Source organism: Acanthaster planci, linkage group LG04 (genome assembly GCF_054643075.1).
Source record: "Acanthaster planci isolate LZ-2023a linkage group LG04, COTS_SCS, whole genome shotgun sequence".
Lineage (NCBI taxonomy): Eukaryota > Metazoa > Echinodermata > Asteroidea > Valvatida > Acanthasteridae > Acanthaster > Acanthaster planci.
Genome location: NC_141780.1, coordinates 5,465,727 through 5,490,873, shown reverse-complemented (window position 1 = coordinate 5,490,873; position 25,147 = coordinate 5,465,727). Strand labels below are relative to the sequence as shown.

The window sequence follows — 25,147 nt, the reverse complement described above, 5'->3', positions numbered from 1 at the left end:
TTGGGGAACCCGAGAATAAAACTGAAATGATACAAGCCATATTAAACAATGCTAGTGATGAATGAAACCCAAAACAGTCTGGCACCATCCCATTTAACAGAGTACAGTGAATAAGATTCAGGGAACATGATCAAACACAGCTTCCCCGTGAATAGACTATTGGCTTTCGTCACGTGTTATCATGGAAGCATTTTTCAGTCATCCATAATGGTTGCATGGGTAGATCTGATGAGGGTTGGGGCGAGAGGGCAAGCTCACGTGATAGAGTGGCTCTCAAGAAAAACCCAAGTGTTTCTTCGGACTGTCCTTTATTCTAAACGCTTCGTTTAGCAATTTAAAACCACCTTGCTGTTACTTTGAAACTCGTTATTCATGGGAGTAAATCCCTGGAGATCATGGCTGCTAATCATCTCCCACTTTTTCGTGGTAAGAATAAACGGGTGAATTGCGAAGAATTTGCATCCAGACCAAATTGTTTTTTCAGTACCACTCAGAAAGGAAAACGACGTTTAAAAAGCTATAAACAAACCGCTTTGATGTGAAGTTTTCCAGGGGTGCACATCTGAACACGTCACATGTCTCGTCACATGATGTAAGCAACCTCCCCCCCCCGTCTTTCATAATGGCCGGGCAAGTTACGGAAGTTGAGAGGGCAAGAGTTTGGTGTCACTGGGACAGACTCGAGTAAACCTTTTGTATAGTTGTAACTAAATTGAAATAATAAAAACAACCTCCGAGACACCACGGAGACGCCATCACGCATTACCTCTATTCCTCAACAATCCCCCAGTTTTCCCGCACAAATTATGCCGCTATAAACATTAAACGCCCAGCTCTCACACTTCAATGCTCAACACTATCCATCATACATTCAGGGCCAATCGGGGTAGGAGCTAACGGGGCTACCTCGACATCTTTTTCTTTTAAATTAATGATAGGATTTGGGAGGCTCTCTTGCATTTCCCGTCCAAAAGCATATAAAAAACACCCAGTCTTAACTCGAACAAAGTTGCACATAAATACATCTACTTTTTGGACACCTACGACCAACAACTTGGTTCAGGATATGCCTTTCAGTACTTCAGACTTGTAGCAACAAATGTGAGCAATAAATACAAACTGAGTGAGATAGTGTTTACGTAAGTGTTTCACTAAGAACAGTGTTCCTTCCACAGGCCAAAAAGGGTTATGAATTCCCATAGTACTTGTAACCTTGTCCGACCCCCCCCCCATCCATTTTTATTGAATCTCCCCTCGAATACCTCCGCTCACTTTTTGAAGCACATTAACCTTTAACCCCTTGGGCGTACCGGTATGTAAAATCAATTAATCCTCCATGCTTGGCTCCCGTGTCAAGGGGAATAATATTCCCAGAAGAGAAAGAAGAAAAGGCGGGTTTTTATTAAGGATCAAAATGGTCATAAATTTCTGTTGGTGAAATATACAGGAAAAGCTAGTGAAAAACAATTATGCACCTGAGTGTGAAATTAAGGGGGAAAAGGGAGAGGTTGTTACGCCATTGCATTTTTGGGATCAGTCTTTTGAAGTTTTAAAATGTTGGCTTGTTAGAACTGACATAAATCTCAGAGCCATCAGATCGAGTCAGTGCCGCCCCCCAACTCTCCCCCGAAATCTAGGGAAGTTGAAACCCCTAGCCGTATAGAGGATTAAATATAGGCCTACTGGGGTACACATCCCTCCACTTTCTGACCGAGAGATGGGTTTACTGAACCCCCCCCCACACACACACACACTTGATTTGCTTTTTTAAAATACAGTAATGCAGATTTTGTAGAATTTGTCGGACTTTCCGGAAACCAATATTAATGAAAAGGGGAGACAAGTGGGGAAAAATAAGCCGTTGCGAGTTGAATTTGAATAAAATCTGGTACACTAAGCTCTTTTAAATTCACGTGAACGTAACAACTTGAATTCTCCGTACCAAAACCACTGTTGCTATACCTCGTAAACCGGGGCAAGCTTTTGCTTAGTTACATAAGAGATGCCTTGCAACGGTACACTCTTCTCAATGGATAAGAACGGCACAAAGGAACTAGTCCATTCCAGGGATGGTGGTCGCTATGCAAAAGGTTGCCCCGAATCACGAGGTATAGCAACAGTGTCTTTAGTCTGCAGGGGAATTCAAATTGTTACGTTTCTATATAATCAGATAACACAGTGTACCAGATTCTATTCAAATTTAACTCGAAAGTTGCTTATTAAAATACATCACAGATAATGTAATGCTCATTTGTATAATGAACAGCGCCCCCTGGTATCACATGGTGTCAGCAACCCCGCCCCCTTCATTTCAACGGCTGGATAATGTTTTGATTTACGTAATCACCCCCTTCTGTAAAGAGTCGGGACAAAATTTCATCTTTTTCAAATCGTTAATATTAGCATTTGTTGCCCTCTTTTATGGGAACACCTAGAAAAGTGTCTGTACGATTTTGTACGTTTACATCACAAACTACAATTTTTTTTATTAAGAAATCGAAGATAAAGCAGGATTATCTGCCCTGAGCTGAAGTGCACCTCCAAACGGCGAAATAAAGACAGGTGGTTACAAGCGGGTTCTTGCACGCGTTCTGCATGTACGCAAACCTTTGGTCGAGTTCGGGCGGCCTGTTCTTGACACGGGTTTCTTGTTCTGGCCCTCGAACGGCGGGAACACGACTCAAGAACACTGTTCTCGGAACAGGATCACACACCACCTCCTCGTCAAGGTTTTACAGGAACACATGAAAAAACTCGTGAGATTTTGATTTTTGAACAGCTGCAAAAAGTAGAGAGATGGCTTCCAAAGCCATAAACAATGGGAAGCCGCCCGAACTCAGCCATTGATCTGGCAATGCTCCCGGTCAAACGCGCATATACTTGCGCGCCTCATGGCGCCCCTAGTGCATTCCACCAAATGGTCGCATTTCTGCGCGCGAGCTCATTATTTTGTGATCCCACAGGGTTTTTACAATAAGGCATGCCATAATCAGGAGGGATCATAGAAATATTTCTATGAATCTCGAACTTGGGACTGATAGTTTCCAGTTTGGGGTATTTCTTTCACAAAAAGCCCCAAATTGGGGGGCCTATTTTGGATAGATGCGGGCGGCTACATTTAGTACTGAGCGCACAGTTTTACTACTGTTTGGGGTATCTTCGGGGAAACGCGAATAAAAAACAATTTTCGGGGCTAACCCCATAAAATTGAAACGAAAAGTGATCTATCTTGTATTTCCAGTGAAAAAATGGAGGCCAACCTCTTCCCGAGAGCTGTTTGGTCTGATTTTGCAGTGGTTTCGATGGGCACGTACTTCGTATAGTGCAACCCTATATGCGGTTAGTAAAAAAAAAACCCAAAACGCCCTCTTTTGTTCCGATCGTAGTGGATGGTGACATCTTGAAGGAATGTTGACAAAAATAGCTCTGATTTATCTTATTGCTGAGCCTTTGGTAACTGGCTACCTTTGTCAGGGCAAGCAGATTCAGTTCTGTGAACATTCCTATCACGGTGCTACGCAGCCGTTTCATATTCTCTGACATCTTGAAGGACGTATGCAAGTCTGATTTTATATCCCACAGCGGCCTCTAGCGGTAGAAGACTACTTTTTCTTCGGATCTTTCTACGTGAGGAAGAGCATAGCAAAGACGATCGACGCGATTCGGGGCGTACGATAAAAAAGGAACGTTTCAGTGAGTATAATGAGTGCAAGGGCACAGCTTTATGGTGATTTTATCTGGGCCTGTGTGTTGAATCATGGCGCTGAAATTGTTGTAGGCCTAGTGGGACATAAAGCAACTTTTCTTACATTTGGGCAACTTCGGCCATCGGTAGTAGTACTGTGCCTACCAAACCATTGATGCCAACCGGTGTGAAGTTAAGCTACGGCCTAGCCCCAGACTGGGGGCCAGTCTACTGGACCATGTGGACTCCCTCCGTATCCAAGGCTCCACAGCGGTTCATTCAAAAATTTGGGACTCAGCAAAAATGTCTTCTATGAAGTCCCATTTGCGTGCATGGATCACTCACCCCATCAAACCATCGATGTATTACTTTGGCCGATTTCAAATTTGTAAAAGTTCGTGAAATTTTGGTTTCAATTTGAGCCATTTGTTTACTACAGTGACTAACTCCAGATCGTTGACCGATGCCAAACACAGTCGGGATCTGTTTGGTCTGGGAACCAAACAGTGTTATTACGTAGGTCCCCAGAGCATGACATTGCCAATGAAAGTTGATGAATGATGAACTGACATGCATACGATGCTTGCGATCAAAAGCATGCGCTCACCACTGCTCGTCCAATCCCCATCCCGCACGACGATGACGTGCACCCATGAAAATATCCGACATTCATTGCATTCACGCATACACGTCCGATGAATGAGCCCCATTTTCTTATATGGTTCACTCGCCCCATCTGGTCATTAATTCATCAATGTGTGCTATTTTTAATCTGTTTCTGTCTGTGAAAGTTTGGTTTGTCGTTGGTCATTTCAACACCGATTCATTCTCTATCGTTTGACGGGTAATAAACTCAGTCAAGATCTGTTTGGTTTTTATTGCACTTGAAAATTGTGATTCACCCATGCAGCATTCGTTCCGCTGCCTTTCCTCTTCCGAGATGGCTGAAATGACAACCCAGATGACTGCAACAAGTGGCACAAGTGAATGAGCCTGTTCGGTATTTCAATAAGCCAAGGTCTTTCAGGAACAAAGCGTGCGCATGGGTCAGCGAATGGTTTCGCAGCTAGGACAGACTATTGTGCATACGCATAAACTTTTTCCGAATAGCCTCGTACTGGGCATGCACGGTTGGAATACCGAATCGGCTCATTGTGCTACATTGCTGATTATGGCTGCATCCCAATCTGTTGTCTAGAGCTAGGTCTAGGTCTTCCCTCCATTGGAAATGTGCGGAGATGCGTAGACAATAGACCTAGCCGTAGCTCTGGAAGCCCGTTTCAGACACAGCCTATGCTGGTTGTTACACACCAGTCTTGGCACTAGGCAGCTACACAGTGTACTCTCATCTCAGGTCCCACCCGAGTAAGCTTGTGAACTTTTTGACAAGCCCTCAGGCCACAGAGTGTAACAGTGTTATTAAGATCTATAGGTGAGTGAAGGGCGAAAAACTTCCAATATAGGATATATATATGGCAGTCTTTCATCAGAGTTGCATTTTGTGAGTAGTATTGTCGGTTTCAATTTGGAGTCGGGTGTGTCTATTTAGTGTCTTGTTTTACTTCTTCAAAACACGTGTGCATTGATCCACAGGAAAAAAGGGAACACTGAGACGTACGGGGAGAGTTGAGACGTCTGTGCCTGTTGCACTGTTCCATGGCTGGCATTGAACAAGCTCGATCTTCAGACGACATGAGAACGTACGTCTTTGGCCAGCACATCATTAAAGCGACACAGGTGTTCTTCAAGACACCGTTGTCCTTTGGCATCGTCAACCGAATGCCAGTGCAACCAGGCCGTATCCTTGCACACAGTTAACTAAGGCTCGTGCCAGCATTGATGGGGAAAAAATGTGGATTTTTCTTTTTAAAAACAATCAAAGTCTAATTTCTGCCGTTATACATGTAATTCATACGTAAAGCTTTTTTTGAGGTTGGGAAGGTGTTACTAAGTTTTTTAGTAGATTCCATAGAAGTGTGAAGGGGTAAAGGAGTGGTTGGCATGGGCGATTGTTTCACATGGATCTGAATCTCAATCAGTAATCTGTGGTTGGTTTACTGACACCAAAATCCACTGAATGGATTCAGCGAACCAGCGTTCTGTTGGGGCCTGTTTGTTTCACATGGATCTGAATCTCAATCAGTAATCTGTGGTTGGTTTACTGACACCAAAATCCACTGAATGGATTCAGCGAACCAGCGTTCTGTTGGGGCCTGTTTGTTTCACACGGATCCGAATCTCAAGCAGTAATCTGTGGTTGGTTCACTGACACCAAAACCCACCGAATGGATTCAGCGAACCAGCGTTCTGTTGGGGCGTGTTTGTTTCACACGGATCCGAATCTCAATCAGTAATCTGTGGTTGGTTCACTGACACCAAAACCCACTGAATGGATTCAGCGAACCAGCGTTCTGTTGGGGCCTGTTTGTTTCACACGGATCTGAATCTCAATCAGTAATCTGTGGTTGGTTTACTGACACCAAAATCCACTGAATGGATTCAGCGAACCAGCGTTCTGTTGGGGCCTGTTTGTTTCACATGGATCTGAATCTCAATCAGTAATCTGTGGTTGGTTCACCAGGGATCTGCTGCTGCCGGTCGGCGCCGGTCGGGCCTGACCGGCACGCAGAATTACCGACCTCCACAATCTGCCAAATCAACTTTTCCGACCGGCACGTATTCCCGATAAGAACCCAAATAAAATAGCATCTTGGTCGAGGGATCGATCGTGAAGATATGAAGATTGTGAAGAAACCGTAAAATTTCTTCGTAAATTTCACTTTGCACTGCCATGCATATCGTCTGCGCACCCTTGTACGTGCATATGCAACATATCTGGACCAAATATTAACATGAACCAATAGGAGGCTTTGGTACGCGCAATGCACGTGTACATAGTGCGTAACGAATCTTTCCATTGGTTGGAAGGCCACACATAGGCTTGCATATGCAACGCTCTCAGTGCGCGAAGATCGGAAAACCCCCTCTCCATGATGTACAGCGTTGTTTGTCCAGTTCCGCATTTTACCCAGTTCCACAACTTGAAAAGAAAATTTGGCTTAACTTTCAGAAAGACAAAATTGCAAATGACTCCATTCACACTTCGTTTAAACACTTAAAAATCTGGCAGAAAAACAATTTTACATGTACTTGCAAAACTGACAATCGACCGTGACTGTTTTTCGCCGCGCCGACCACGGTTAGCAACATTCGGTGCATGTATTTTCTGCTCGATGTTGCATAAAACGATCACTGCGATCGTTTTTTAAACCAACGATCGCACCGCATTCGTTAATTGTTGTTTATCCCACGGTGAAAATATTAACTCCGCAATTTTTTTATTCAAAAGTAACAGCATGATTTTGCCTTTTCCGTAAAGGAGTTCCATATGGCAAGATACACGCGCTCAGTATGCACGTGACACATGGCCAGATGTGTCAGAAAAGTAAATGGCCAATCTACATTATGTTCATGTAGACTTTAAATGACTGTTCAGAAAATCCCTGCACACATTTATGAATGTCGTTATCCCATATGCATACTGTACGAACTTTCGTACAAAGAAAATAAAGAAAATATTCCGCCAAGATTTTGCATGTTTCGCCTTATTTTCAACACACACAAAAAAATGAAAAATGATTTGAATAGCAATGAAAAATTATGGGCATCATAGAGATAGAAATTAATTCAATATTTAAGGGATTTACAGGATAAAATCAATATTTATTTCTACTCTTTTTTTTCTAATTCAATTGCCCGTCTAAAATTATCACCTCATCCTAGTTGACCAAAATTACAAATTTTCAATTTTTTTTATTAAATTTCAGAAATTTCAGACATGAGATCCCTAATTCTAGGCTGTGTATACACAGCTGAAAACACCCAGAAAGTGCTGTTTCCGGCCATCTAGGGGCTTTTAGATTCAAAAAATTTTCGGGTACGCTCCGCGCCAACCGATGGTGGCGCTCCGCTTAGATAGTCCTGCCGGCACTAAAACCATCCTGGGCAGAACCCTGGTTCACTGACACCAAAAACCACCGAATGGATTCAGCAAAGGTCTAGTCAGGCTTATCCTTATGGAACAATCAACGTGCACCTCTAAGATGGCTGTTATGCAAGGGATTGATTGCATTTGGCAGCCATCTTGGAGGAATTGTTAAGGTCTAGTCAGGCTCATCCTTGTGGAACAATCAACGTGCACCTCCAAGATGGCTGTTATGCAAGGGATTGATTGTCTTGGCATCCATCTTGGAGGCATTGTAAAGGTCTAGTTGGGTTCATCCTTGTGGAACAAACAACATACACCTCCAAGATGGCTGTCATGCAAGGGATTGATCACATGTGGCAGCCATCTTGGTGGCATTGTAGAGGTCTAGTTGTACTTGTCCTTGTGGAACAAAATCATGCACCTCCAAGATGGCTGTTATGCAAGGGATTGATTGCTTTTGGCATCCATCTTGGAGGCATTTTAATGGTCCAGTCAGCTTATGACTCATGGAACAAAAACACACTTCCAAGATGGCTACTATGGAAGAGGTTGGTTGCGTTTGGTAGTGATCTTGGAGGTCTTTTGTTGTTCAATGTTCAATTCATTTAGCAATTAATTTAAAAAGTTTTACTCTTGTGTACCCTTGTAGAGCAAAAGCACATACCTCCAAGATACCTCCCCCAAAACTCCATTGAACAAATTGTTGTGGCATATCGACTTGTACTTAACCCACAAGGTAAAAAATGTCTTAGCTTGGCCAGCACTTTTCTTTCGAAATTTCAATTGTTTTTCCCTGACCCGGCCATTCTAAGATGTCTTGGTATGCCCCTTGCGCAAAGTGGAGCGATTTCGTGACATGACGTCGGACGAAGTGAGCGATATGTTCCTGTCAGTGCACACCATAGCAAAGGCCCTGGAAGTCCATTACGAGGTCACTGCCATGTCTGTCGGACTGCAGGTGCGTGCATGTATTCCGAATGAAGACAGGACCTGAAAAGGATTCATTCTTGTCCTTGCAGGTGAACGTAAAACAGGTGTGTCACTCTGTCCACCTGCTCCTCGGTCAACCTTTCTTGAATTTCCTCGTTTTCTTTAAATCACTCTCGGCTCATTAGCTTATTCACAAAACCTCCAGCTTGACAATGAAGGATCTTGGGGGTTAACGGATTATAGCCTACTATCTGATCATTACTAACCTGTCTGAGATTATGGCTACTGTCGAGTTTTGTTGGCTGTGGCTAGCAGTAACACATTTGTTAATAGGAAATGGCTGCAGCTGTTAGCCAGTGGCTTTCCATAGGTATGTGTGTCATCTCCAGCCATAGCCAATAATCTGGACGTGGCCTGTGTCCACCACTTGTAACTTGTATCAGTAAACATGCACAAGTCATCCACAACTGACCTTTGTGCTGCTTATGCTCCTAGAAGTTGATTGATTTTTGTCCCTTTTTTAATGCTTTAGGATGGAGCAGATGCTGGACAGTCAGTAAAGGTAAGTGCCAGTGAAATGAGAGAGTGGTGTGGCGTATTGAGATGAATGTTGTTGAGTTCAGTGGTTAGAAGAATTTCATTCAGTGATAGATGGAAATGTACTATTCCATCTGTTAAGTGGAATGGAACATTCGATCATCACCAAATGAAATTGTTCTTTCCATTGCATGAATGTGAAGCATTAAATATTTGGTCGAAGTCCTAAATAAAACCCCTTCATCACCTGAATAAATCACCCCCTCTCATAACCATGCAGTGGAACTTCCACTTACAGGTAGAATGGAACTTCTGTGTTTTTGTAGTGCCACCGCATCCACGCAACAGGACAAATAGTTGAATGACATGCGATCAACGATGCACCAACAATAAAATACTTTGTTGTGTGATTTTTGGTCACAGGGAACCTTTATCAGTTGTTGCACACAGAGCTATTCGCTGTCATTGGGTGTCAGAAATGAAAGTCTTTCAGTGATACAAAATTTTTATTCAGTGTAACTGATTTTTTTGGATTGACGAGATCAGTGAATTTTATGAGGGTTTCTACTGTTTCCCCTGTTGTACCAATTTGTGTTGGTTGTGTAATTTGATTAATGTAAAATATTTGGTTGAAGTCCCCTCTTCTGTAGCATCTCTGTTTAAATTTGTGCATTAAATATTTTTTTCCAGTCATGTGCTATGTGTGATAATGCCAGTGTTATTAATTTGATTGTTTTTGGCTACAGCACGTGCACATTCACATCGTGCCAAGAAGAAAGGGCGATTTTAAAAACAACGATGACATCTACCCACTCGTAAGTCATTTTCCAGTTTGATTGCACTCAGTTCCCTTTATTGTTAGGTGAAGTGTATCCATGGCAACGGCAGCCTCATTACTTTTTTCCCAGAAGGGAAAAATCTACTTGGGAGGTTTCTATTATGTAATCTTCCAGGACTTGTCTCAGGTGTGAGGCTAAATTGGTAATTTTTTACGTGCTCTAGGAAAGGAAGGCAAATGACACAGCGTCCTCTGTTGGTAGATATTGACACATCACAGAGTATGTAACGTCAGGGTCTGTTGTTGTACGTTTCGTTTTTAATAATGTCTGAGTTCACATCATGCGTCAATGCCTTGTCTTTTATTTTGTTCCGGGGGGCAGGAAATGAAACTTGGGGGTACCATTACTCATCCATTATCTACGTGTACAGTTGACTCTCGGTAATATGAGGTTAGGTAAGACGAGACTCTGGTTTAGATGAGCATATTTGCCAGTCTCGACTGAATTGTGCACATTCCTATGAGGGGAAAAAATGCGTAATACAAGCTCATATGTTACGAGATTTCGGTTAAGACAAGGAAACTAATAAAAATTGTGTTCCGTATCCAAACACCCGGCCCAAAAAACTGCCCACCCCCTGTCAAAAAATCGCTACCCACTCCCCACCGTAACATGAAAATATCACCCCGTCTGATTTTGACATTTCTATAAATTTTCAATTTGAGAAAATCATGACTAAACCGTGGTTTTCAGTCCAAAAATGTTTAAGAAAAACCACAAGTTTTGAAGAAAAAAGGGAAAACCTGACGAACAATTTTTCACCAAACCCACAAGCCTTTCAAAAGTAAAATCAGATATTCGCCCTCTGCTGTCCACATCACCAATAGCTGGGCTCCTCCCATTTTTATGCGCACCAAGCGCAGCTCTGGTGTTGGTTACCAACTAAAATGTTAATGTACTTATGTTACGTGCGTACATGTGGATCTCATCACGGCATGCAGGGCTGGGGATGTGTCGCTCCAAATGGACATGACTGGTGGAAATTCTGCTTCCTTCGTTCTTACACTTGATAATTATTCTTTATTACAAGTCTTTATTCATTAAACTGTATCTCACTGTCATAAACAAACTTTTTAAAATCAAATTCATGTAATGAAACGATACTATGTGCCTTTAAACAAAGTTATGCATACTTGTACACATGTACGCTTTACCTACGGTTGATTTGTGATACATACGTCGAGCAGGATGGCAGCTTTCGCCGAAGACGAGGTCCGGATAATACGAGCTAATTTAGTAATTCCCAAGGTCCCTCGTATTAACGAGAGTCGACTGTATAAACATTAATACGCTACCTGCAGTGGTGCCGTGGAAATAAGCTCCAGTGGTAAAGGTGCAGTCTACTGCGCTTTCTAACAATAAACAAGCACTGTCCATGTAGAGAAAGATGTCGTTAGTGTTTTCTCTACTGTCAAGTCTTTGTTACCTCCAGATTCAAATGGGCCATGTGAAACTGAGCCAGTCCCTGAATTTGAGACACCTGTGTCATTAAGCATGAAGTCTGGAGTTGGAGTCCCGCTTGGGCATATTTTTATTTCTGAGGCTGTCGGAGAGCACAGATTGCATGGCGGTGACAGTACTGTGTCGCAGAGGGAGTTGATGACTTCAAGAGGGAAACATCCCGAGGGATCAGAGAAATGAGTGATTCTGTCAGCCAGTGTGTTGATAGTAATGTCAACGCCAGTGTTTCTAAACTGATCTTTTTTTAGCCGGGGAAGTCGTCTTAGTGAGAAGTCTTAGCGAGAAATCATCTTAGTGAGAAGTCGTCTTAGGGACCATCTCAAAAGTCCGAACATTCACACTTAATTGGACCGTCCCGCTGGAACTCTAGCATTCCAATGGAACATTCCCGCACAAGTTGGAACATTTTACTTTGTGTTTAGACCATTCCAAGTCAGACTTTTCAAGGGAATGCCGTATCCTGAAGAGAAGGGCAGCCTGTTCTGGAATGAGAACAAGGATTCCAACTGAAACGCTCCACCTGTTCAAATTATGGGACATTCTCTTAATGATATTGTTATTCAGACCTTGCTTGACTGCACTGTTTATTGTTGAACAACTTTTGTTCCATTGGACGGAGGATAACCAGCTAATTTTACCTTCTTTTTAGGAGTTCTTAAGTTCCCATGAAGGGGGGGGTGTGTTTTTTCCAAAGAGCCCAATTAACAGTAGTTGTATCTTGCTCACCAAATCTATGTACTAAGCAAACACTAGACAGGGAACCAGTGACAGCTGCTATACATCACACAACATTTTGGTTGGTAGCTACTGTCTCTTCAAGGCTAAGCATATTTCCATACCCACCAGCTCTACCAAGTTGACCTCAGTCTGCTGAATGCATCACTGGCCCGAAATATTGATTTTGTACTTTCGAATCATAAACCCTGTGGTCATCTGTCCATTTTCCTGTAGTGTGAGACATGGAGTTTGCATTACCTGTAACTGATGATTGTCCCAACATTTGAAACATTCCGACAAACCTTAAGAAATCATGATTGATGTCCAAGTCTATCTGTCATTTGCAGATGAGATTTCTGCCCAAATCCAGTATACACAGATTGTGTTACAATCATGAATTAGATCGGAACTACTTTTGTATAAAAAGGTTTTTTCATTTCAAGAAGTTGTTTGTTGTTTTTGGCATTTTCATGGAACCCATGTGTACCCATTATTATTTTCTCCTCAAAGAAAAAACTTATTCCTTTTCAATACCAGTATGTGAATACATCGAAAAGTTTGAAATCCTCAGAAATGCCACTCTTCCCACAAAGGAATGCTCTGCTAACTTGAGCAGCATACATCATCATCATCAAAAATCGAAATGCTATCAAATACGGCTTTGATTTTATTCTGTCATGGACCATGGCCTATCAGCAACATAAACAAGTCTTCTCCCCCCTCCCACCACCACCATCACCACCACCATCACCACCACCACCTGCAAAGTACCTTGGATATGCCACAGATTTAAATTTGGATGCATTTTCTCTATCTACATTCAGAGAAAGTAAAGCAGAAAAGGAAAGAAAATCACCTACAGTGCATCTACACTGTAGGTCATCTCAAAATTCATCTCTGTAACAATTTTTTAAAAGGAAAAACCCTTTATAAAAGTGAAAAATCAAGTTGCTTGATTATGTTCTCTCGGCCCAAAGGGGATGTTCAGAAGTAATATGTTGGCTTGCTGTGGCAATGAGTTAATATAGCTTAACATCAGAGCGTCTGTACATACATATACATGTAACTCACATCATGACTCATATTTCCATCTAGAAGCGGCACTGAAATTTTCTGTTAGAAATACACTTTCACCTGTGTCCATCTTTATGCTGCATGTTATTCTTCCCTTCAGTTTTTTATAATGAAGCCATACCATCGATCACTCATGTGGGGGCTACCAATTAGCATAATTGGAGCCGGTGTTCCATTAATTATTGGAAGGCATTGATCGGCCGTGGACCAATCGATCCTTTATATTTAGGCCTCGGCACACGACGGTGTTACATTGCTACATTAGCAATTACATGAATTCAGGCTTTGCCACAACAGCAGTGTACTCAGAAGAATGTAAAAGTGCATTGCTCTTGACCTAATTTGTTGTAATGCTTCTGTGTGCTTCAAGGCAAATTATGACAGCACTGAAAAATAGTACGTCTGTTAATTTAATTGTAGTTTCATTTTGATGGGGGGAGGGGGCAGGGGAAAAATGGAATAATTTTTAAAGTGATTTGAGATGCAAGTGGCGTTAGGCGCTTGGGTGTCATATTTTCAAACCTTATACTTGTAGTATTTTCGAGGAAAACACTGCCTGAGCACAAGTGCTTTGGATGGATTTTAGCAATTGTTCTTACTAAAAATTCGCCCTGACTTTGTGAAAAGAAATTACGTTCATCACGGGAATTTTGTCCGAAATTTGTGGATGCAAGTAGTTTTGCTTATCTCCCCTCCATGCAAATTGTAATGATTTATGGCATGTGAACAAATGACTACCAGCAGACTGTAAGTTAGTGGCTGCAAAAGAAAACAAATTTCAAGAAAATTGAGGGATTGTTTTGGTACTCACAGTCCACGATATACCCAGATGTTGATGACACTCCCTGGAAAGGAGAGAAACATGTTAGAAGAACTTCGGCCAGTTTCAGAAATGTTCGGAAACAGGAGGGTGAGCATGACAGGTACTGTATGTAAAGATCGCTCAAAAGAAGTGGAATCTTTTTCTCTCGAACCGAACAATGTTTATAGGCTTTACAGTGATCCATTCTGCACATATTTATCTTCTTATTTTAGAGGCACAATATTCTCAATAACATCCTCTCCTGCTTTTCAAATCTCTGGCAGTTGTCAAATTTGTAATCATAATTTTTATTTTTTTTGGCACTGTCCACCAACTGTTTGGGGTCACAAGCTTCCTTCTTCTCTCCTTCCATTCAAAATTTTCCAGGCTCTTTGAAACTGTTTGTGAAGAAACTTTGGTCACTTCTGTCAGGACGTAACGAATGACCAAAAACTAAGAAAGTTTATGAGAGCAAGAATCTGGAAATCTGGCAAAAGCTTAAGTGCTTAAGTTGTGATGGCATTGTCATTTCTTCCCGAAATGGCATCACACTTTTGCTCATAAATATACGAAGTTGCATTGAATATGCATCAAATTGACCTTAAAAGTGGCATTTAAAATTGATGATACGTGTAGTGTTCAATGGGATTTAATATGTGCATGCCTGAAATAAAACTTCCATTTCATGGGCCTTTCATTCTCGTCGGGCCATTCTTAGTACAGCTACAAAGTTAAGGAATCTGAGCAAGAAAAATGGAATCCGAGGCTTTAGCCTTGACACCAAACAGAGGGAAGAAAATTGGAGATGTATTCTCCATACATCTGGCGTTCAGTCCCACTGTCACAGGGTCAGCAGACTGCGTCCAACAAAAAAGTGACTTGCACTTTTGAAAGGCAGCGCAGTGGGAAACAGTCTCGGAACAATTGACAAAGGGGCACTTTTGTATGAAAAGAAATTCAGCCTCTTTTATGGTGTTGTGGCCAAACGAGACGAAACTTGATGCAAACTGCAGCAGTTGGAAAAAACTGGAAACAACAAAAAACCAAAAAAGAAATGAAACTAAAAAACTGAATGGATTGGTTTTTGCCCTGATTTGGGGGCTTATTGATATCTGTAAACTTTAAAGGTTTCAGTAGTTTTAGTTGTTGGATGAAAACTTGTCAACAGAATGTGCAGTTGGAGTGCAATAAATGTTGGTAGGAGATCTTTTGTCCTACTCTTCTCCTATCAGGCAGATGTTGAATTGACGATTGACGAGTTTTATTTTATCAGAACATGTCAAACGTTTTTCATCCAATAACCCGTCTTCTTCAGAGGAGCTTCATACATTTGTAATTGTCTACTTCCAGTAAACTAAATTTTGGGTAATAACATGACCCACTTTTGCAGCCAATTGATTTTTTTCCCTGGTACAAATGAATTGAAGAACAGGTACCAGGAGCCAGTTTCAACCTTTTAAAATGTGTACAATTAAATAAGCATTGACACTTTGGAATAATTGCCAGGGGCGAGGGCCACTAGACCTTCAAACTAAGGTGCATCTCTACAGTTTGGGATCCAAGTTTAAAATTCATTTTTTCCTCAGGATATTTGTGCATATGCTGTATATTCCATTTTACACCGTAGATGATGCGACATATTCATTCATGCCCTGCGGCAGCGTGGGTGCACGGCATAGCCGCAGATGGCAACCAACGTGGTATGCCTCACACTTTGTTTATCCCAAGCGCACTGTGGCTGGGTTCATATTTTTAGGCCGGTGCAGTGTTTCAGTGATGCGAAGTTTTGACTTCTGGTCTAGTGAATTTTGTGCAGAGGCGGCCAAGTTGCCAGGGTGTTTCTGGGTATTCAACATTTGCAAGGGGCCGATGAATGATGTAAAACGCCTTTCATATGACAACCTCTGCACCTTATAGAATTCTCTGAAGATAATGAGATGCTTGTTTTTAGTTCCAATTTCTTAAACACTAAAAGAGCCCTTTTTAACCTCACCAGCTAGCCAGGTGGGAGGAGCATTCTGACATCCCTTCAGATGTCAGAATTTTAAAAAAGAGTGCAGACAGGTGGTAGATTTCAACCAAGAGAACATAGGGTTTTGTTTCTTCTGTATGATTTCCACTACAAAATGCATGAGTCTGTACATGAACACGTCTACAACTTGTTGAATTCAGTATTGTGTGACCTTTGCCGTTTGCTTCCAGAAGGTAATGCAAGGCAATATACATGGTCACTCTGTCAACAAAAGCAGGTGTAACAATGGGCTTCTTATTTGTTTTTGTTTTGGTAAATGTCTGGGCTTTATTACCATAGACCTTCAGGTGTTGGTCTTATTCTGATCTGAGACCTAACCCAACCAACATTATAACCCTTCACAGCCCAAACTTAACCTAATCCAACTTAAGCTAACCCCACACACCCAACTCAACCTAACCCATCTCAACGCAACCAATCCCAACTCAACCCAACCCCTCCACACGCAACCAATCCCAACTCAACCCAACCCATCTCAACCCAACCAATCCCAACTCAACCCAACCCATCTCAACCCAACAAATCCCAACTCAACCCAACCCATCTCAACCCAACAAATCCCAACTCAACCCAACCCATCTCAACCCAACCAATCCCAACTCAACCCAACCCCTCTACACCCAACCAATCCCAACTCAACCCAACCCATCTCAACCCAACCAATCCCAACTCAACCCAACCCCTCTACATGCAACCAATCCCAACTCAACCCAACCCCTCTACACGCAACCAATCTCAACCCAACCCATCTCAACCCAACCAATCCCAACTCAACCCAACCCCTCTACACGCAACCAATCCCAACTCAACCCAACCCATCTCAACCCAACCAATCCCAACTCAACCCAACCCCTCTACACCCAACCAATCCCAACTCAACCCAACCCCTCTACACCCAACCAATCCCAACTCAACCCAACCCCTCTACACCCAACCAATCCCAACTCAACCCAACCCATCTCAACCCAACCAATCCCAACTCAACCCAACCCCTCTACACGCAACCAATCCCAACTCAACCCAACCCCTCTACACGCAACCAATCCCAACTCAACCCAACCCCTCTACACGCAACCAATCCCAACTCAACCCAACCCATCTCAACCCAACCAATCCCAACTCAACCCAACCCATCTCAACCCAACCAATCCCAACTCAACCCAACCCATCTCAACCCAACCAATCCCAACTCAACCCAACCCATCTCAACCCAACCAATCCCGACTCAACCCAACCCATCTCAACCCAACCAATCCCAACTCAACCCAATCCATCTCAACCCAACCAATCCCAACTCAACCCAACCAATCCCAGTGCATCTCAACCCAACCAATCCCAACTTATCTCAACCCATCCAAACCCAACCAATCCCTCCTTAACTCAATCCAGCGTAGCCCTACATAGTCCCACCAGGCTTAACAGCCCAACCTAGTTCAACCAAACCTAATGCTACACTCTCCACTCAACCCAGCCTAACCAAGACCTACACAACCCAATCAAACCTAATGCTGCACAGCCCAATTTAATTCAACCCATGTTAACCCAACCCAACCAAACCTAATGCTGCACAGCCCAATTTCATTTAACCCATCTTAACCCTACACAACCAAAGCCAATGCTGCACAGCCCAATTTAATTCAACCCGTCTTAACCCAACCCAACCAAACCCAATGCTGCACAGCCCAATTTAATTCAACCCATGTTAACCCAACCAAACCTAATGCTGCACAACCTAAATTAATTCAACCCATCTTAACCCTACACAACCCAATCTAGCGCGACATAACCCATCCCATCCAACCTATCCCACTTCACTAAACCCAACCCGAACCGACCCAACCCAAACCATCTTAATCCAACCTCCTACTTTATCCAACCCTACCTGACCTGTAAACCCAACTCTCAGTAAGGACAATTCCAGCCATGAGGCTTTTTTTTTACGATTTGTACTTTTTCATGATCAGTTCTCTGGCAATCCCTGCTCAGTTTGTAAAATTGTCGAGAAACAATATTTTGGCTTTTTTAGGGAGGGGGGGTTTCAGCACAGCAGGGAGGAATTGATGAACTGTTAATGACAATGTTTATGCGCTAAAGCTATGTGCAACTGATTCGTTTGCTCCCCATCAAATGCATGTTGCCAAATCAATATGCAGTGAGTGTCCATGGCATCCATCTCGAGAGCAAACTGAATTCGATGCATATTTAATGTCCAAGTTTATTGCCGGTTCCATTTGTCCCCACGACAGCTTTATGGTCAGCGAATCGCATGGGAATAAGAGAGAGAAAAGTCATATCATCTGTGGTTTGGAAAAGACAGAAACAGTACAAGCTTCCCTTGGGAAATACATGAAACCTCGTTGTATCCGATTACCCCCAAAATGCCTGAGTGGAGCGTGGATGTTTCAATTTTTTGTTCTTTGCTTTCATTCTCACTGTCACATGGTGATGTATAGTGTTACGCTGTTCCCTTCAAACAGATTCTTAACAGGCAGATCAAGTGATCCCTTTCCATAATATTCTGCTTCATCTGTTCCGCTGTTTTGATCAGGACTAAATCGAAACCAGAGAGCTGCTGTAAGCTGCTTACTGACTGGGGTGTCCTGAAATGTTCAAAGCAAATTTAAGGGGACTTGATGTTTCAATCCAGGCAGAATTTTTCTTTGTGTGTATCAGTCCCTCTGTCCCCCCCCCAGCAGAGGTCCTTCCCCCCTCCCCCTTGCACCCGTCCTCCATTTGAAATGTTGAAATGCACACAACCTATGTACACATGTACATATAAGCAAAAGTTTATCTACTGTCGGCGCCCTCCTGATAACGAGAGTGCTCCCCTAGGCCCTGGGTTCTCCCCCTCTCGGAAATTCCACCCCAGTTATACCACTACTGTCAATGTGGGGGTAACAATTATTGTCGACAAGCCCTTTTAGCTGTGGATTTTTGGTTGTATGTGAAAACATTTATATTTCCCGATGAGTACATCCTAATTGATGTTCTTAATTTATGCCCTATTTCCCACACTATTTTTTTAAAGCCATCCTGCAGCAATCTTTTCAGCCCAATTCGTCATGTTAAGGAATAAAATAAAAGCAACACCCGGGAGGAACATGACCATTTCCCCTCCCCCCCTTTTTTTTTTCTCGTCACCTGCAGCATTGCATTACTTGCCGCGTATTATACCCCACCGTCCTCTTGTCTCTTGCATACTGATCAGAGATCCAGGCACCACTCCGTTGGGTCTAGTAACCGCTGCATCTTCCCCGGGACATTTTCATGCTGACCTTGTTAGCACAGAACTCGTACAATGTAGTTAACGGGATGCACTGTTCTTGCATGCTCATAAGCCTAATTGTTTGCAGACTATTGGAAAGAAAAAGCTGATTACAAAAAAGACTCTTTGCTTACGTACGAAGCTGAGCTACGTGTTTGTCTGACCCCAGCTTTAGCTTACATTTACCTGAGTGGCCAACACAAGTCACAATTTAGCCTTGAAGCATATTATCACACTTGAAAATTTTGAGGAGATCGCCGACACAATATATTGATACACTCAGAATCAGAAGTTGCACCAGATTATATTTCCAATATTGGAAGTAATCTCAGCACTTTCCCTATATCATCAATCAGTGATTCCTTTGTAAATCCATCCTGAATAAGACCTCTTGGTCCCACCTACATGTACATGTAAGTTTTAGCCCTTGCCTCTTCATTCATGGCCCTAATTGATGTAATTAGGCCAGCAGCTAGCATATCTCAAAACGTGGTTGAAAGACCTTTCAGAGTAACGAGGTACCTGACTATTTGAATACATGGATGTACACCAGTTGGTAAAGTGATCCAAAAATCAATGCCCATCTAGAAGAAGGCCCAGCACTCAACACGAACATGGAGTACACTTGTACGATACTGATCCCTGGTGTGCAGTGGAACCACAGGAAGCCAGCTCAAGTTTAAGTTCTTAATTCCCTAGGTAAATTCAGACCCATGTGTAATTTTCCAGGAAGCATCAAAAGATGTTTCAACAAATACACTGGCCTAGTATACCGGGCTAACAAGATCGTCCTCGCTGCGAAGCCAGCTTGACATAGCCACCTCAGGGATCATGGCTGTGGTTTACTTTGAGCAGAGAAACCGAGCTTACCATAACACAGTATTTTGTTCGTAGATTTCATGGATGGGCTGGGAGTTTTCGGCATGTGTGCACTGGTAACCAAGGATTCCGTACTGAGTTAGAGCAAAATTGAGGGTTGTCCAAGTTGCCATTTTATTCTTTGATGTTCTGATAGCTGCGTAAAATTTTGTAACACATTTATTCTGTTGTTATAATGTACATGTAGGCCAGCCATAGTTTTTCCATCCATGGGTGGGCAAAAACATGCCTGCGACTTCGATCAGATCCTATTTTTTTAATAATTTGGGTATGGTTTGTCATATACCAAACCAGCAAAGAACCGTACCCACGTGTAACACAGCAAAAATAGGCCATCAAGAACCGACAAGAATTCTGACAACTTTCTGCACTCACGCAGCCCAGAGACTGAAGGTTTTGCCCAAGATGACATCACATTGCTGCTCATGAATATGGAAATTCACATCTCAGCATAAAAACCTGGAGGTCCAGAAACATCCTTAGAAACAGTGATACCTGTTTGAAAACTATAAATAAGGGCAGATGGTACTCAAAGGTGCATTTTAATAATTTTGATTAATTAATTAAGACTTGTATGTTTGTGTGTTTGACATGAACAATGTACCAGTATGGAAGGTTTGAGGTTACACCATGGAAGCTATTCTGTTTTATGAGTTTGTGTGGTGCTGAGAATTCACAAAAGAGAATACACATATCTCCCATGGTGCTATTGCAAACCTTCCCAACCAGGGGTGAGATTTCTCAGCTTTTCAGTTGATTTCAGCTTTTTTGTTTCGGATTTCAGCTTTTTTCCTCACTGGCTGTGTACAAAAGTCTAGGAGATTTTCACAGTTCCGCTTCTTTATGCCTTTTCTCAGCTGTTTTCAGCTAAGTTTATCATTGGTCAATCTCACCGATGTCCCAACTGAAAAAGCCTGAATGGACGAACTCTTTAAGTTGGACTGAATGTTATTACAGTGTCTTGTGTAGATGTACATGTACATGCACTGTATGCACAGCAGGTACACAGTGCCCCTTTGGCGTTTACTTGTACCGTCCTTCTTTTGTCCAAGCAGGCCCCGTGCCTCTCCAGTATTCTCCATGTCTCTGAAACTGCATTTGACAGCAATTCCGCCACAATTGGATTACCCTTTTTTCAGTCTACTTTCAGCCTACCCTCCCCTCCATTTATTTCAAATGAGACGGGCTGAGGTGTTGAGGGAATTCACTCCTCTCCTTAAAGTGCTGTTGTCTTTGTTCTTTTTTGATTGTAGGCATTTAAGGGATGGATTGTTTTTTCCTCTTTTTTAAAAACGTTTGTTTGCTAGTAGCAGAATCAATTTTGGTCCTTAGTGAGCTAATATCTACGGAACGACATCGGGAGGGTTAATTAATGAAAAAGGGCAAGGATGTCTCCAGGAGACAGAGTGAATGAAAGACGTAGGAAGTTCTTGTCAGGACGAGGGAGGGATGCCAGATATTAAAGGACAAGTGACGCAATATACCAAAGGCAAGGAAGATTTGGGGATGAGATATGGGAAAGGAAGAGGAAAGAAAGAGGCGATAGCAGAACAAAGTTTACTTTTAGTGCTGCTTCTGCTGCCTGAAACGGTGTCACGCTAAGTTGACAACCTTTTTTGTGCACATGAAAATAGTGTTGAAATGTATTGGTTGCTTTCATTGTTGCATTCTGTTCTGTTTTGAAGGGGAGCAGGTGCCCCTTTTTGATATGTACACAATAGTACAAGTTGTAAATACCGGTAATTTGCTTTCAGCACTAAAAAAAAAAACACAGATGTCCACATCCTGGTCGCACTCCCAGAAATTTTTCTTTAATTATGCTACTGTCTTTTCTGCTCTCATCCCGTTGGCCTGGTTATGTTCTTCCAACATGGAAGAGAGATGGGCTCCTCTCTCACTAAAATGTTCATTTGTCTGACCTTTGATAATATTAAATGAAATATGTAATGCTTTCTGATTTATGCACGCAGAAGAAATAAGCCAATTAGGCAAACTGCAGGGAATACAGAATGGTCAAGGTGCATAGCTTCCAGGGCATCACCTGTCCTAACAAATACGCATGAGAGTGGGTCACCAGCCTATCACTCCAAGAGGCCTTGCTTGCAGCCTTGCATAGCCTTCTGCAGGTAACCCGCATATAGCACACATTCCTATCCAACTCTGGCATCGTTCGTGATCTGACCCAAGAAAACATCATTGGCTCGTCTGTGCACTTGGCCGTGACGACTTAATAGAGGAGCTATTCGTTTTTAGCCCTTGTTTGACCTAACAGTTTCGTTGCCAAGGAGGGCCACAGAGAGCAGATGAAATAAAGATTCCCAAATATTATTGGAATAATGTGAATTGGAAATGTCCGAAAACGTCTTTTGTATGGAATACCCATTGCCATGGAAATCACCAGCATCTGTTGAATGCAGCTATTGATTAGTCACCGCAGGCCACACTCAATTTTCAGGAAATGACTGGACACGGAAGTGAGGAACGAGCCAAGAATAAATGCCGATTGGCAGCAAAGAGTAATGGGCTCACGGAGGGTAACGATGCGGGAAGAATCAAATGCCGAAATCCATAAAAATGCTGCTGGGGGGTCAAGAACGTGCCATGGCTGATGAGATGAGAATTGACCGGCTCGACTCCGGCCATGCAGAAAAACTGAATGATACATGTCTGCCGTTATCCACTTACGTTTGCTCGATTTATCAGCCATCCTGAGTTACGTCCCCCAGACATCCTGCCATCCCGTCCTGACTGTCTCCCCCATCGATGTCTTCTTTGTCTTGCAACCATTTCAGATTTTAATTTTCTCGCTTCCCTCCATCCCGTTCTTTCTCTCCCCCCTCTCTCTCTCTCTTTTTCTCTCTCTTGGCATCGTGTGAGTTGACCGTAAATGGACAGCTGATATCATCCTGAAAATTGCATTAGGCATTCGAAGATTCTCACCTCGGTTGGCTTTGGCTCACAGTATCAGGTGTTAACTCATACTGTTGCCTTGTCAGAATAGTCGGCATTCATTGGCTTAGATTTACAGCACATTGGGGTATTGAGTTGTCTCATGAGTGCTCTCCATGTCTGCACCATATATTATTATTGTTATTTTTCTTTTTGCACCCTTCCTTCCCTCCGTGAAAATGGAATTTTTTCTTTGTCCCGTTTGGAATTCTGTTGTGTCCTTTTAGACCTGTGTGGGTTCAGGTAGCAGTCTCATCAAGAATATCCAGGACGTAAGAATGAAGAGTTGTCTTGGCTTGTGGAAAACTCTCAATATTTGAAGGCAACAGACCTCCTATTTTTCTCCTGAGCGTTTTGGTCTTACTTGACTGGTACCTTCCATCCTGCAGGAAACTCCATTTTATATTCATGTCACGTAAACTTTCAAACCCCCATCTTAGGAAGTAATCCCTGCAAGTCCCTGATGGATTTTGTGAGAGGATTGAAGTTAATATTACCTTGCATTTGTAAAATTTCTTTTGATTTGTCGTGAAAAAGGTTAACATATGATTAAAGTTTCTCTAATTCTCTTGCAAGTACTCAGGAAAAAAAGGCACATATAGATGTGTTTCTGTTTAGTTGACAAAGCAGTAACAGTTTTGGAAATCTAGTGACTGTGACAACTGAGGGGATTTTTTTTTGTCTGTGTGATAAAAATTCATGAAGTGGTCTTTATGAGTCTGTTGATTTCACTGCCAATCATCTTTGGGGGCATTTTATGCAATCAAATTTCTTCACCTTGCCAAATCCCTCCCCCTCCCAGATTATCATCAAACCGAACAAAGGCAAGGTTTCCGAGCAGGGATTTCACTTTAAACGTAGCCATTTCCCCTGGTGTGTTTTGCCGCATGTGGCGAATAGTATCAGGAAAAAAAGTCCCACACGTACACAAATTATGAAACCTCACTTTCGTGTCATTTAGATGCAAAACAGTTTGTGTCGTGCAGTTCTGCTGTCTTGGGAGACTTGTATTTATGAAATAAGAGGCACAAGATGTTTTAAGTGATGTTTATGTATTCCTTAAGTGAGTTGGAAAAGTAAGCAGGGACATCCAGATTTATAAAGCAATTGTTGGTGTTTATGAGCTAAATGTGAGAGTAGGCAGCATGGGGTGTTTAGTGCTGCTTAAATAACCTCAGTTCAGAGTGACATGTGAATATGAAAATCTGCATTTTCCTGATGCAACAATTTTGTCCAATTTTATCGGTAGCAATCACTGATTGCATTGATACCTGCTGTTATGTTAGATATTCAGACCAGTTACCTGACTGGGGCAAGTGGTCCATTGGTTGAGTGGTGAAGATGTTTTCATTAATGGGCAAGATGTTGTGGGTTCGAGAAACTCCTCGTTAAGCTTGTTACCCTTTCTAATGCACTTCTCAGACAGCACTGCTCTGAGAATATTCTCAGTGCGCTGAGCATATTCAGTGTTTGTTGTTCAAGATTGGCAAAAGCCCAAGATTTTCTGAATAACCACCCCAAATATTCCAGTTCAGGAGTATTGATGTTTTGGTTTTTTGCACTGAGTTTAAGCCCTGAACCTCTCAAATCCTCCAAAAAATTCACCGGAGCATTGGGGAGATGTTGTAAAATTGAGGAAGGTAGATGCCAACCGCTGTTAAATTTACATGGTGCTTGATGCCCCTTTATGGTACACAAATGTAGGCTTTATTTCCTGCACAGTGGAGGATTTTTAGTAATTCAGAGAGGTTCCTGACACAAGTCTGCAGAAATATCTGGGAAGTTCATTTGCCTGTGGGGTTGATAAAGTGCCTTGTCTTTGACCAACATCCTGGCAGCTGGAAAAGAACGACCACGTGGCCTTTGATGCCTCAAGTACGAGGGAACGGAGGACGGAAGAAGACATGTTTGAAGAGGCAATACGACTGCGGAAGCTCTTCCCTGAAATGTACACCAAGGACCTCTGACATTCAGGTAAAGTCAAGCCGA

General features: G+C 42.4%; 1 protein-coding gene across 7 annotated transcripts in view; it reads left to right on the top strand.

The window, feature by feature from the left end:
• The first annotated feature begins 3,612 nt into the window (after positions 1-3,612).
• The window catches only part of fhit (fragile histidine triad diadenosine triphosphatase), a 64,324-nt gene continuing 42,789 nt past the window's right edge, over positions 3,613-25,147 (top strand). For 4 of the 7 annotated variants that reach the window (XM_087136309.1, XM_087136304.1, XM_087136305.1 and 1 more), the window contains exons 1-5: positions 3,613-3,693; positions 5,279-5,483; positions 8,486-8,631; positions 9,136-9,165; positions 9,887-9,955. In XM_087136309.1, the coding sequence (XP_086992435.1) occupies positions 5,342-5,483; positions 8,486-8,631; positions 9,136-9,165; positions 9,887-9,955 (387 nt within the window). In that variant the 5' untranslated portion in view covers positions 3,613-3,693; positions 5,279-5,341. Of the gene's footprint in view, positions 3,694-5,278; positions 5,484-8,485; positions 8,632-9,135; positions 9,166-9,886; positions 9,956-11,411; positions 14,023-14,044; positions 15,269-24,996; positions 25,133-25,147 lie in introns of those variants that run through there. The other 3 variants (XM_022225838.2, XM_087136306.1, XM_087136307.1) reach the window with 3 other exon arrangements.